The following is a 15,241-nucleotide window of genomic DNA, read 5'->3' on the forward strand; positions in this document are numbered from 1 at the left end:
ATGTGGTGTTTTCACTCGGGATGTCACCTTCACTGGGAGTGACTTCCCACTCTTGTCAACACCTCAGATTAACCAAAAAGCTATTTTCCAGGCACTGTTCTAGGCTCTGGATATGCAGAGAGAAGTACAGTAGCCAGGTTTGCCTTTCAGGAATTCAACCTAAGGAGGAGCACAGAAAACAACTAGCCAGGGTTGTGGAGAGAATGCTGAGAAAGTGGAAGGGGCACCTGAGCCCCTCCGAGTGGAGGCAGGGGCAGAAGGAAGTGAGCAATGAGCAGGTGGGAGGCTTGGCTTCCCGGAAGCACTTGGCTTGGTGGAATCTAAAAACAAGAATTAGACAAATGAGGAAGGGGAGAAGACATTCCAGGCAGAGGCAGTTAGGTGAGTCAAGGGGAGAGGAAACCTTACAGGAGGTACATGCCTTTGTTTCAAGTATGGCCAGACAATAATGTGACTGAACATGGGAGATCGAGCCTCCTCAGCTCCTTAAAGTCACAACTGCTAATCAGAACACCACTGCATCCCGCCATTTAGCCTGGATTCCAAAGCCCGCCTCCTCCTGGGCACTGCCACACGTTCCCATGGACAACTCGAAGCAACTGTTAACTCTACGACCTGTTCAGCAGGTCCCCTCATTGCCGCAGAACTGTTAAATCTCTCCCCGGAAGCCTCCATGCCAGGCATACTTACTCCAGCCACCCTTGCCTTTAAGATAGGCTGTGATGGTTCCTTCCAGACACATGGAAACCTTCTGAGATACCGGAAACCTGAACTTCCTTACAAGTGTCACCCACACCTGTCCCAGGTATGTCCTGACTACAGGGCCCCATGTTCTAGAAGTACTTGGGAGTGCCAATCCTCTAGCAAAATGTGCACTGCTCAATGCTCCTTGGCGCTATTAGTCTGGTCACCTCCTAAGATATCCGTCTTCCTGGGCCTGAGAACTAGTGGAGAAAAGTCACACGATGGCGTCGATTGGTGCTGCTGGAGAGCCATGGTTACAGATTTCAGCTGGGCCTGTAGCAAGGCTCCACAAAATATGAGTAAGAGACATATTCAAAATTCTAGTAAGGTTTTTTGAGGTAAAGGAAAATGTGAGTATGTGACTACTGTGATTACTAGGGTTTGCCATGTTCTAGGGCAGATTCGGAAGTGATTAATACCTAGGTATATCGTGAGAAGTTACTGAGTTTCAAGGGCAAAGAATCCTTGGAAATCCAGGTATAAAAACATTACCTATAAGGAGGCAAAACCATGTTGGCCTTGGCCTCAGCACAGCAGCGGTGACTGCTAGAAGATGGGGGAGCGCCACCTCAGTGGTTCTCTAGTTTTAGTGGGAATTAGAAGCTTCTGGAGAGCACTATGGACCTTTCCTCCATACGCTTTCTGATTTAGTATGTCTTGGGTGGACTACCACTTGTTCTCCTCCTGGGAAGTCTGGACTTACACTTTAATGCTGATCAGCAGAGAGAGGAGAAAATACGATGCAAGAACAAGAACAATGTATCCAGTATTCGTTTTGTGTGTTTGAGAGAGCACAATTCTCAAACATGCAAGGTTTCAAGAGAGAACTTGCTAGCCATAGTTGAAGACAAAATCATTCCAATTAAAGGACAGATCCACATAAAGGACTCAGTGGTGAAGAACCCTAGTCTCAAACTGAGACTGAAACAGTAAGAACTGAACTTACTGCAGAATAAAACAGCTGTGGTTAAAGAAGACAAAGGAAAGACAACGGAAACTGTGTAAATCTCAGCATGAGGGGATGGGAACTTCTGCTTCTCACATCATCCTAGCATCCTCTAGCAGCATCACCACCAGGAACCAAAAATGGTTATACTTTTTCTCATGCCTTCCTATGTGCTGGGCATGGTGCTATAAAAACTATGCATCATCTCCTTAATTCTTACAACCTGGGGCAGGTAACTGTTATTCCCACTTCAACTTAAGTGCACAGAGAGTGGATATTTTGGCCATGCTCACCCAGTTAGATTGGTCAGAGCCTGAGATACTGTGATGTTAAGATTGGCAGGATTACTGTTTTATGAGAACCCTTTAATAACCAAGCATTTTACTATTGTCTTAATCAGTAAGCTGGAGTATCTTTTGGGGACCTCTTCCTCCTTTCCTCTACCTCTACCACAACCAGCAACTATGTTATGGGGTCTCAAGATATGTTGTTCAGGGAATTCAAGAGAGATGTGGGGAAGGGAGATGTGGTACAAAATCTTCCATTTTGATTTGGACCCTAAAGTACTTCTTTTCAAACTTTCACGTGCATACAATTTACCTGGGGGATCCTGTTACATTGCAGCTGGCCAATTCATTAGGACCTTGTGTGGAATTTGAAATTACTTCTAACAAGTTTCCAGGTGAGGCTGCTGGGCTATTTTGAGTAGCAAAGCCCTAAACCACAAACTCCAAACCAGGTTCTCTTGAGAGCTAACTGGTTGGTAGCAGTAGCTCGTGTAGCTATTAATGAAGAGGTACTTTGATTCATATATGGTTTCTTGTGTAAATGCCTTTGGAAACCTAGCAGGGGTGAGGTTTGAGACACACACACAGTGATTGGCACAAGTTTCCAACATTTACGAGTTCCTGTTGTTAACGGAAGTAACATGTCTATCATTAACAAGTGAAAATCGAAACAAACCTCTTGCAGTGAGGAGGGAAAAAGTGCTTCATTTCTCTGCCTTTCATGATAAGGAAGGCCAATGTTTAAAGTAATAAGCGGAGGTGAAAATACACACTATTTAAAATTATAATAACAATTATTACACGAGTGACCTATAACAAGCAATTACAGGTGCAAAGTGGATCACAGCCATATTGGGTGTTCCAGGACAAACAGCCAAGTAAGCTCTCCTAGTCTAGGAGGTCAATAGCCCAAACTATTAGGTACTCCCTACCATTAAAAACACACTACCTTGAGGGGTGCCTAGGTGGCTCAGTCGGTGAAGCGTCTGTCTTCAGCTCAGGTCATGATCCCAGGGTCTTGGGATCTAGCCCCTCGTAGGGCTCCTTGCTCAGCAGGGAGCCTGCTTCTCCCTCGGCGTCTGCCTGCCACGCCCCCTGCTTGTGCTGTCAAATAAATAAAATCTTTTTTTTTTTAGAAGATTTTATTTATTTGAGAGAGAGAATGAGACAGAGAGCAGGAGAGGGAGGAGGGTCAGAGGGAGAAGCAGACTCCCTGCTGAGCAGGGAGCCCGATGTGGGACTCAATCCCGGGACTCCAGGATCATGACCTGAGCCGAAGGCAGTCGCTTAACCAACTGAGCCACCCAGGCGCCCAAATAAATAAGATCTTAAAAAAAAAAAAAAAAAAAAACCCAACACACACTACCTTGAGTAGCAGCAAGTTCAGGTGCTTCTTCAACCTAATTCCCTAATACTTCACAAGAGCAGAACCTATTTTTCTCTTGCTCACTATTATATATTCAGTGGTAAACACACTTCCTGGGACATACTCTAGATACTCAACAAATATATATACGCTGAAGAAAATCTTAAAAGAAAACCCGAGACTCAAGAAAGTAGTATGTATAAAAATGGCATTTTAAGTCCTAGAAAAAAATGAATGTCTGCTATTCTAACACATGGACTAGGAATTTAGCTTCCAGCAGTATTAGTAGATGTCATTAAATATTCTGGTAGTTCCGTGACATTTATAATCAGATTTAATTTATGTATTTGGCTCTATGGCAGAAACGTTCCATGTTTAACAATCTTAGTCATACCCTCTAATGTTTAATGACTAGTCAAATGGGCTTAAAAATTAGTTTTCTGCTAACTCCTGTCACCTGATTGTTTATTGGTCTAAATTATTCTCTTGCGCCTGTATGCACACTGAGTAAATAGACAAACTTTTCCCAAGAAATCTCCCTTGTACAAATTCCCAAGGGACTCCTTTTGAAATAAGACTCAGTCAATGCAGAAAATGGGTGGAGGGTGAGTTTTAGTCTTTGTAAGTGCCTATTAACCAGTGTGTGTCCATCAGAATCAGCTGCTCAATCTTGTCTTTACAGATACACAACTATTTGTTTACTGCGCTGCTGTTTATAACAGGAAACACTGAACAAGTAAATCTACGTTATAGGGGGCTAAATTATGGTGTATAATATAATGCAACCATTAAAAGTCAAAATAATGGCATCGTATAGTGCACTTGACACAACCAGGCACAATTCTCTAAGGGCTTAGGTATGGTAACAATTTTCATCTTTATAACCAATCTATGAGCTAGGTGCTATCACATTTTACAGATGGGAAAATAAGGAAAATAGCTCCTTAGATTGAACAGTTACACAGCGGAGTTGGGATTCAACCGAGGCCATCATGCGGAATTCATGCTCGTAGATCCTCTACGGTATACTCTACATCTGCAGCATAGGGAAGTACCTGCTTTGGTGGGACAAAAGTCTGGTGATTTCAGTGAAAAAGTTTTTGAAATCAGTGAAAACTACAATTACATTTTTCTTTTTTTTTTTTTTGAGTATCAAAAATGTTTGCAAGGACAAAACATTAACAGTGGTTTCCACTGAGGAACTGGCTGGGAGTATGGAAATGGGAATTTATTTCAATTTCCTTACAAGCATGTGTTTTATAATAAATATACAGTATGCCAGTTACACAACCCCTTCCTTCCCCAGCCCTCCCCACCCCCATCATCTATGACACACAAACAAGCACAAAAAAATGCACACATCCCTATGCTATCATATTAGCCAGTAGGTTTGGGGTAGGGCCAAGTATTTTATTTTAAAAAAGGGTTTTAATGGATTCCTGGTTAATCAACATTGTTAAAAAGTTTACTTACCTCTAATTTAGTCTGGATTTATCGTAAGACATCATTTCCTCCAACACCACATTTGCACAACTTCATACTTCAGCTTATTTCCATACACTAAAATATTTTATCCACTTAAATGGAAATATTTTAAAACATACATAGATAGCTACATTTTCATGTGCCATTCAACTTCATTTGAATTATTTGATGACTCTAGGCCTTTATGATGATATCCATGCTAAATGTGCTATTCCCTATCCTCTACTGAGGTATACTGCTCCTCAGGTACCCAAGTTGGAAAATTAGATAATGAACCTGGTCAAGTAGTGTATGTAAGTTGAGTCAATAAGAGCTTATGTGGAAGAGGACTGGACAGTGTATAGATTTTTCAAAATCCTTTAATTTGAATGTATGAGATTCTGACAGCTGATATTTTCAAATGTCTCAGACTGAGTTCAGTGTGACTGTTTTTAATGCAAGAGTTTGACTCCTTCAGGTATTCCCTCAGTGCTTTAATTCCTCTATAGTAGTCAGGCCCAGTGGCCCTCCAAAGTATGCTTTTGATATTTCTGGTAGTGCAGTATCTCTTAAAGCAGCCCATTCTGACACTGGATTAGTATCACACCAACTTAAAAAAAAAAAAAAAAAAGAATTGTATTATCTTTTTCTGTGTAGATTCCATCCCACTGATCCTAGTTCTTAAAATGTGAATTGTTTGCATAAGTGATCATACAAACCCAACAACCAAGAAACATTAATAATTGTCTTCTGTACTTTACTAAACACTTTGTGTTTAATATATTTTAAATTATAAAGAAATTACAAGGAACTCCTAAAAAATTTAATACAAAAATATTACATGTTAGGACAAATAAGCATTGAGATATGACATTTAAGAAGAAACATGCAGAAAAAGTAGCATAGGGTTAACATTTCATTGTTGACAGAGAGCTTTGGTACAGCAGAGAAAAGCACCATAAATCTACTGTCCATAGTGTCTTTTCCTCCACTGCATTTCGCAAATGAATATATTGGGGAAACAGTAAACTTTCATCTGCTGCTGTATGTAATAGGTGAGAAATTTGATCTATTGCAAAGTGTAAGAACTATGAAATTAAAAATAATCCCTTCCACAACTACTGAAACTGATTTGGTTTTACCTTTAGACGGATTATAATCCTTAGTAGTCCAACACTTTCTGAAAGTGTAAAATGCAGACTATTATTAATCTATGCCATGCAATAAAAGTTAACCCTTTGAAAATGAAAGACTGTCAGACAGTCCTAGCAACTGTAAAAACTTATCATTTAATAAAACATGACAAGTCTATGCCTGTGTTTCCGCTTAAGGAAATGAAAGGGAAAGGCAGAAGACCTGAAGAATGTAAGTTTAAAAAACAAAACAAAAAACCCCCCCAAAACCAAGAAAACAAAAAATGTGCTCAATGATTCTTTGAAAAAATGTCTCTTAAGTAACTCTTAAGAGCTGGGATTAATTAAAACCAGAAGGTGCCTGGTATTGTTCTTCAAAGATTATAAGGTTTGTTAGCAACATAAGCAACTAGCTAAGGAAGAAAACTATTAAATTAGAATAGGTTTATATGAAGAAAAAAATGTCACTAAGGAAGTTGAGAGTCCTGCCCTAAAATCTTCAGCAACATATATATACACACGGTTTTGTGCTCAACTCAAATGAATCTGAGGTCTCTTTTAGTTTACGTGAGAACAATGTCCTTTAAATACAGCATTATTTTCCAAAATAATTCGAAAATGATTGTTACTTCTTAGCTGATTAAATGCTCTATTATTCTTTAATAAAAATAGTAAATAATCCATTTAAAAAATCTCATCTCCTGTGACAAGTAATAAAATAGTAAAATTTGTAATTTTATCTATGGGCTTACTTTAAAGTATCTATCTTAGAAAACAACACACTTACGGAAAACAGTGGTTTGGGTTCTGATGGCAGTTGTTATAACTGATTAAACACCAGTGTGGGAGAGAATAGACATGCTATATGTCATGAAGGCTAACTCAGAGCAAAAAAAGTTTATTCTACAATAGAACATTGGAGGAGTAAATGCAATTAAAATGTAAACAAGAAATTGTAAACAAGAAATAGCATCCCTCTCTCTTTACTTGACTAGTAAATAGTCTATACAAACTACATAGATATCAAAGGTTTCATATATGTACACAGCCAACATAATATCAAAATATATTTTATTCTGGACCTCTTTCAGATCTGATTCAAATTACAGTTGTCAAAGCAATACAATGCAAAGGGAAACCGCAACAACAACAACAACAACAAAAATGTGCCTAGAAAGGATAAAAGGGTCATTGGGGACAAATCATTGTGATGTGGAACCAAAGTACATCGTGAGTGTAATTAACATGGTCCAGGACAGCAGAGAACATCTGGATCAGTCTTCCTTACACAAGGATCATGAAAACTGAACAAGAACGTTCTTTAACACGTACAAAAAACTGTCATGGGCTGGTTTACACTTTTACAACAGTTTTAAGTTAACTGGATAACTGAAGAAATGATGCAGACATTTTAATCCAGTGCTATAGGTAGGCTCACAGAATTAGACCCAAAGGATTTGCCAAAATCAAAATGAGAACATCATAGCTACAATGTCAAAGTCAGGAAAGGAGAAAATTGCTTCTGTATTTAGGGGTCACAGAGCCACAAAATGCAGTCTGTGTTTGCTTTTAATGAGATGGCTAAGTACATCGGACTTAGATACAACATGCAGAATGTTTTCTTGAACTTATGCAGAAACTCCAAAGAAAACATCGTAAAACAGTTTACTAGGAAAGAAAAAGATGCCCTAGTTATTCACCCTGCTTCAACACTGTCAACGTAAAGGCAGAAATAAAAGAATGCTATTAATACTTGAGAACTGATATAAGACATCAAATTTCTAAATCAGTGTATTAAAAAAGTGAACACTTCCTCTTTTTTCTCTCTCTTCTACATTTAACTAGAATCATGTTAAAAAAAATTGATATTGAATGTGATACTTCAGAGCTACTACTGGAAGGAGTTAATTCGTAACTTCCCTACCACCCTCCTTCCATCCCTGCTGATTCAGAAGGAAAAACAAAAACAAACAAACAAAAAAACCAACCAGGGTCTCTTGTAGATTTGCTGCTATTCCCCAAAATGTTGGCATTTGCTGCCATGCCACAATGTTGGTCCACTGAAATAGAATTTCTGTGGAAACAGTCAACAGTAATTCACCAAACGCAAGCACCACCCTTAGCATGTGAGAGTAAATGCAGGTTCTATAGAAATGTACAATGTGCTTAAGATGATGAAAACGGTTTTGAAGAGAGTAAACAGCACTGCATTTGAGACTTATTTTTCTGCTTACCTAGTATAATTTAACATTTTTGCTCACATAAGGACAGTCATTTGTGATTCCTTTAAATAGCAAAAATGCATACTCCTCTTCAGGCCTCTATGCAATAATAGTTTACATTACTCTTAACAAAATCATTCTACATAAACAGATAGCTCCTTAAAAATAGTACTCTCTCATTAAATCTAATTTGACAGAAAGAAGTCTAAGGAAAAAAGGAGTGCTTTATAAGTGAAAAAGTACAAATCTTTGGCCTTTCTCTTGACATTTTTATATGTCAAAAAGCAAAAAACCTTCACGTAATTCAATCTAGTAATTACTTTTTGCACCATAATTTGTTTTTTACACCACAAAAGGAGGCACTTTCAGTATCTGTAAAAGGTGTTTAATCCTAAAACATACTTACCTAGAGAATTATTAATTAAAACAGAATTCAATATACTCTAAAATCTATTAGGAAATTAAAAGTCACCACTTCTAAAAGTCGTTTGAAAGTCAATGATGGTACCTGATCAGTGACAGAAACGGGGATTGGAACAGATACAAGAACGTATGGGATTTCCTACATGGAGAAGAAAAGAGGCTCTTCCTGGATGAGGTGTAAGAGCAACAGCTGCTCTTTCCTTATTCTACCTTAATCAGTGAGTACTCTGTTCATGCAAGTTTTCCTTTCTGTTTTTCCTTGTAAGTTTCGTACAGCGGCTTATACAACGATACACAATGAACACCACGGAAAATCCACTGCAATCAGTTGATCTTCAGGAGTAAGCACTCAGAAAAAAAAGGAAGGAAAAACGAGCCGAGAACCTCAAATACAGAATTATGCAGGCCGTGAAACGTGGTCTCTTACAGTCAAGCTGCTGCTCACATCAGAGGCAGTCTTACTGTCGTCCGTGGGGGCAGCATCGTGGCACATCAGCAGGCAGTGATGACGTCAAGGACAGCAGCAAAAACAGGCAACTGCATGCGCACAAAGAACCCAAGCCCACAGAATGGGTACCCTCCCGGGAAGGTTTGTACTTAAGAGACCCAAGACTTCAGGATAATAAAGCTCTGTGTTTATAATCTCTTATATGTCCTATTGTGGCTACTATGCTTACGTAAAATAGCTAAAGATTAAAAAAACAACAGCAACAAAAGAAAGGAAGGAAGGAAGGAAGGAAGGAAGGAAGAAAAGGTGACAATACCATCAAAGTGTAGCTGTCTGCTCTGGTAGCTGTAACTGCAGAACTTCTGGACTACCTCTTAATCAGCTGGGGGGGCGAGTCAGTAACTGTATGCAAACGAATAAACTGTCCATATCAAAATACAAAAGTACTATCAGTAATCACCTCTGACTTTCAGATTTAAATTCAGTGCAATTGACAGATGCATCACTAAAGGAAAATGCAGCTTAAACCTACTCAAAACATTTGTGTCTATTCCTGGGAGCACATTTAAAAATTATTGCACAGATTTTTAAATTTTTATTTATTTTTTTTTTTTTAAACAACAACAGAGGTCAACCACAGATGTGGACCTCTAGCAATAAAAGCAGGATTTCAAGTGCCAGATACTCAGCATGTTAGGTTTCCTACGTAAGTCACAGGGTAATAGTTCTAAATATCTATAATGTGATCCCAAACCCCAAAACCAGCTGGCACAAAACCATCATGAATGACTGCCTCTCTGCATGGAAGTCTTAAAAAAGATTATTACAGTATCATAGTCCCCACTAACAATAACTGGGGTACATAGAACAATGTATTGTGAAAGTAAGTGTATTTATTCTCTTTACCAATAGCAAATGCTATCCTACCTTAGTAAAACCAAGACTTGCTTCAATCAATGCTGTTTTGTAATGTAGCAAAACAACAAATGCTGAAAATCAAAGCTGCGTTACTTGGGTTAAATCGCTTTCTACTTCCACTTAGAACACAGGTTAAAATTTTAGAAGTAAAGGCCTCAAAACAATTAGTGACGGAAATAGTGTTATAAATTTGCTAAGCTTAATAATAAGCAACTCCTTAATTAAAATCTTTGAGATATAAATTTGACTATTCTCTTCAAAATGGACACTTGTGGATACTTACACTAATCATGACAAACCCCGTTAGTCACACGTACAAACACAGCCCCATGCCATCATTTGCAAATTCTGTGTATTTTAGCTTCTAGTTGCATGAACACAAGAAGAGGTTTGCTCTGATACCTATATCTTTCAGAAAATACTTGATATTATAAACAGAGTAAAACATGATATAGTAGTGATTACTGAGAAAAAAAAAATAGCAGCTTAAATCTATCCGTATTTGAAAAAAATGTAGTCACAAGTACCACGAACGCAGAATAAGAGCAGCAGGGAGCTTAGTGCAATTATACTTTTTTTTTTTTTTAAATTCTGAATCACTGCTATTTAAAAACACCTTGAAGCAAGTCTTTTGTTTTAAAGATTGTTTTTAAACTAAGGTAGCAAACATTGTGCCATGTAATGGCAGTGTTATATGCCGTTATCTTGCTTTGTATAAAGAAAAACAACATGAGAGATTTTTAATACTGGAGTTTGGTTACATTACATATTTAAGCTTCTACACAGAATGATGGACACTTTGAGAAGCTAATCCTTATCCAGAAACATTTTAATCTCTTAAAAAACAAAGCAAAACAAATAAACAAACAACAACAAAAAAAACCCCAAACCTACTTTGCTCCTTTTCACAATAGTGCACATTTTAACCATAATTTAGTTATGGCTACAAAACATCAGAAGATTTTTTTTTTTTTATGCATCTTCTCTATGGTATTAAAAAAAAAAAAAATTGTGCCCTTCTAGTCTTTAATTGGCAGAAATATGTCCCAAAAAAGAAACTATTGCATTTAAGCCACATCACCAAAAAAAGAACAAAAACAAAAACAAAAAAACAAAACAAACAAAAAAAAACAGAGCATAATATCCTTTTACTGATGTGTCTTACAGATTGACATGACCAAAAGCCATATAGTTTTCATTCAATTTCCAATTCCCCCTTCCACAACATGCACCAACTGAATATATGCTCTGGGAGCCATAAAATGTACCAAACATCTATCTCTTCAAAAGAATGCATTAAAATATTTTTAAGAATTTTTTGTTTAAAAGGTGAAAAAAATATAAACAAGAAACTGATTCACTCCCTTACTTCATGCATCCATAAACTAAACCAAAAACAAAGTTTAAAAGCAAGAACAAACTACTGCTGCGAGTTTTTGTAAGTCCATTTTCTCTGTACATACAAACTGCTCAACTACCGAAGGGAAAAAAGAATCTAATCCATGGTGTCTTCTGATTCAAAGGGGAGAAACAAGGCTGTCATTAGTATCCAAAAACTGGTACACATATGGGCTGCTCTTATAACGCATATTTCTTTCTCTCTTCTGTTTTTCATATCCAAAACTTCTAAATGCTATTTTAGGGGCACAGCAGATTAGATTCCAGCACTTGGTGAACAGAATTCACAAGCTGTGACAAAATTCTGTCATCTTCAGGGTGCAATTTTGTTTATATACACTGTATGTATATATTTCTTTTAGATTTGGCTGTAGTGGACTGGCCATGGTTCAAGTGGGACTATAGCAGTACATGGGTCAGGGACAGTCATTTTGGCTATGTACACATTCATAGTCGGTCCATGGCTTCCAACTAGTAGCGCTATTTCCGAAGGTCTAATACACAAACCTGTAAGAAATTAAAATAATCAACCAGTGTGTTAAGAATTTCATTGTACATTTTTAGCTTAACATTTCTATAGTACAGTTTGAAATCTATTTTTACTTTCTAGTTCACAAAACTGGTAAAGCAACAATGATCATGGCACTGGGCACTTAACCAAGAGAAATCAGACAAATCGTCTAAGAGATGGAGGAAACCACTATGGGCTAACACTATAAAGAACCATGGCTAAAATTTTGAAGATCTACTCTCTGTTAATTAAAAAATAGAAAAAAATATGCTCAACATAGACCATTTCCTAGCTTTTGGGCCTAAATGAAAGCAACCTCAGATTATATTAAGCTACAGCTTCAGAAAACAGCTAATGGCTAACACCCTCTCCATTTCCCCTTTGCCTTCAGAGCTTTGGAAGCCAAAACTAGGATTTCTGTAAAGAGTTGGCCAACCTCATCCTGAAAGTCTCTCAGTATCACACATTCCTCAATGCAGGACTCAACTGCCTCTACTCCCCCTGCCCTGGGCCACCAACACTCTTCTGCAAGGAAGACAAGGTAGAAATAGGCATTAAAAATGCAAACCTCTCTCAGCGTGGTATTGTTCTACGCTCAATTTCATTAACAAAGGTTTACATTAAAAAGAACCATTTCTTGGTTATGAAGATACTCTTTTGGCAAACACAGCCTATATTTTGTTTACATTATTTCAATGAAATAAACATGAAAAATATACAACCTCCAGTAAAAAAGATCAATGCCATAATATGTATTTTGAAAAGAAGACTTTTGTAGTCGCAACCACAATAAGCCACATTTATTTACTACGCTTACACACCCACCCCCTTGGAAACACTTCATTCTACTTACTGAACCATCTGACGCACTGGCTCCAACTTTGTCTCCTGCTGCATTCCAGCAAACTTCAAAAATTCCACCTGTTCCCCTATAGCTGTGAACTAGAGCACCTGTCTAAAAATGAAAACACAGATTCTTAAAAATGGGAACATATATTATTAGGAATCCAAATTATTGAGGTAAAATATTATATGGCATTATTTCTAGCAATCAGAGATGGAATTTAGCTTTGACTCCAAAACAAATTACAAGTTTTCAAACACTAGAAATGCGATGATGATCCTTCTATAAAATGATAAATAACACTTGCCTGATCTCAACAGATCACACACACACACACACTCAAGTTTCTCCAGTATTGATAATCATTCTTAGCTATCTTTGGCCTCTCTGATACAGTTAACAATGGAGTCAAACATTCAATGTATGACTTGAAATAAATTTTTGTTGTTGTTGTTGAAGGGTGCATGAGTTTGGCTAACATGTAGAGAGACAAAATGAAGTCTGAATTTCTTTGATAAAATATCCTAAAGAGAAAGTACAATAAACTAGTAAAGACAATTCCAGTGTAAGTCTGTTAGTTACTCTATATTTACTGAGAAGCCCCTAAACTAGAGGAGATAAAAAAAAAAAGGAAACCAAAATTATTCAGCTACCCACTGAATAATTAAAACTCAGTTAAAAAACATATTCTCCTAGGAAACCAGTCATTAAACAGGGCAAAGATCAGAGGCTCTGCGGTGAGAAACTAGAAAACAATGAAAAATATGCTTCTGGTTTTCTGCCCTGACAGGGCGGAGAAGTTATCTCTCAGCTTTATGATAACCTAAAAAGGTCAAACTAGAGGTAGCAGATCTACCTAAAAACATGGCAGCAAGACATGTACATTGTAAATACCTCCTCGGACAGCCAATCCTAATTTACTTACTAAGCCAGAACTCTCTTTGCCCTTGCTTTCCTCTTCAAAGTCATTCGGCTAATACTGCAGAAACCATAGGTGCACTGCTACAGCTGATCACATCAGAAAGGTTCAACTGTTTTCTTCCCCCCACCTAAAGTTTCTTACAATTTAAAACATTAATGAAGTGTGAGTATAGTGGGTTGTGAATGTATTTCCACGGTTAATTAGGAGAAAGGAGTGGCACCAACAAAATCTAAAATCTGTTGATGTACAGGAAAGTAAAAATCTACGGGACAGTAAGCTCTGGGGTTTAAAAAAACCAACTTTCTTTCCAAAGCACTTACCAATTTCTAAGCTCAAATTAGGCTATAATTGAACCAAAATAGCATGGTCAACAAGCTAGAGCTATAACACTAACAAAAATCAGTGGATTAACAGCAGTACTCAAATCTGTATATATATGTTCAGACCAGACTTCAACAACTGACCTGTGAAATGCTTAGGTAACATATCATATGGATGATAATCCAAATGAGGAAAGAAAAAACTAGATTTATATATGACAAAAAGGCAATGACTGCACTAAAAACTCACTAGATGCATCTTACGATTTTCAAACTTAAAAAAGTAAAATGGTATTTTTTGATAACACAATAGTGATACATCTAAATAGCATGGATAGTTGCTCAAATGCCCCTAAGAGCCTACCAGTATCCTCCATTAGAATCCTACATTTCTATACCCAAACGGAGTTAAATAAGTGACTGAAAATGTATACAACAGGCAGATTATCTATAGATTATATTTAGAAAGTCTCTGCTATTCAATCATAACAAAAAGATTAAAGGGAAGTCAAGGGGAAACCTAAACTATTAAAACTAGTAAGAGAGCTCAGAGAGGTGGATGGATTCAGTTTCAATATGCCAAAATTTGTAATGTTCCAAACACAAGCAACAACCAGTAAGTAAAAGGGATGTATTTTTAAAAAGACGTCATTCATGGCTAACAATAATATCCATAAGGCACTTCAGAATAAATTAAGAAAAAAGATCTTCATAAAGAAATCATAAAACTTTAATGAAGGGAGAAAAAAGACTTAATGAGGGGGGATCTATAAAGTTAGTTATTAAAACTATGCTAATGATGCAGGTATATACAAATGTCTATCAATGCGGTACAAGAGAATCCATAAATAAACCACAATAAGAATGTGGTATATGAAAGAAGTGGCATTATGAGACAGCAAAGGGGTATATAGTGTTGAAACAACTGGCTATCCATTAGAAATATAAAATTAGACCTCTACCTCAGATTATACATATAAAAATCAATTCCAAGGGGGTTAAAAATATAAATTAAAAAATAAAACAGTGAGTATAAAAATGACAATGTTAAAACTTCTATTCATAAAAAATGTCAGGAAGCATGAAAGAGAAGTTAATAGTTACTTGTAGGGGATCAAGAAGAAAATGGGAGCTCTAAGACTTCCCAGTGGATACCTTTTCGGTGTTTAGAGGGGACCATTTGAATGATAACTTGAAAATGATGCTTTATGCAGAACAGTCTGACCGACTATGATGATCAGCTACACAAAAAGAAAGAGCTTACAGTAACTGATTATGGGTGTACTACGACCACC

General features: G+C 37.2%; 1 protein-coding gene across 9 annotated transcripts in view; it reads right to left on the reverse strand.

The window, feature by feature from the left end:
* Window positions 1–6,822: 6,822 nt before the first annotated feature.
* The window catches only part of TBL1XR1 (TBL1X receptor 1), a 175,535-nt gene continuing 167,116 nt past the window's right edge, over window positions 6,823–15,241 (reverse strand). For all 9 annotated transcript variants that reach the window (XM_034999157.1, XM_034999195.1, XM_034999142.1 and 6 more), the window contains 2 exons: window positions 12,714–12,815; window positions 6,823–11,856 (listed from right to left, as the gene is read on the reverse strand). In XM_034999157.1, the coding sequence (XP_034855048.1) occupies window positions 11,830–11,856; window positions 12,714–12,815 (129 nt within the window). In that variant the 3' untranslated portion in view covers window positions 6,823–11,829. The remainder of the gene's footprint in view (window positions 11,857–12,713; window positions 12,816–15,241) is intronic.

This window comes from Mirounga leonina, unplaced genomic scaffold (assembly GCF_011800145.1).
Source record: "Mirounga leonina isolate KUSES-001 unplaced genomic scaffold, KU_Mleo_1.0 Mir_115, whole genome shotgun sequence".
In the NCBI taxonomy this organism is placed as follows: domain Eukaryota; kingdom Metazoa; phylum Chordata; class Mammalia; order Carnivora; family Phocidae; genus Mirounga; species Mirounga leonina.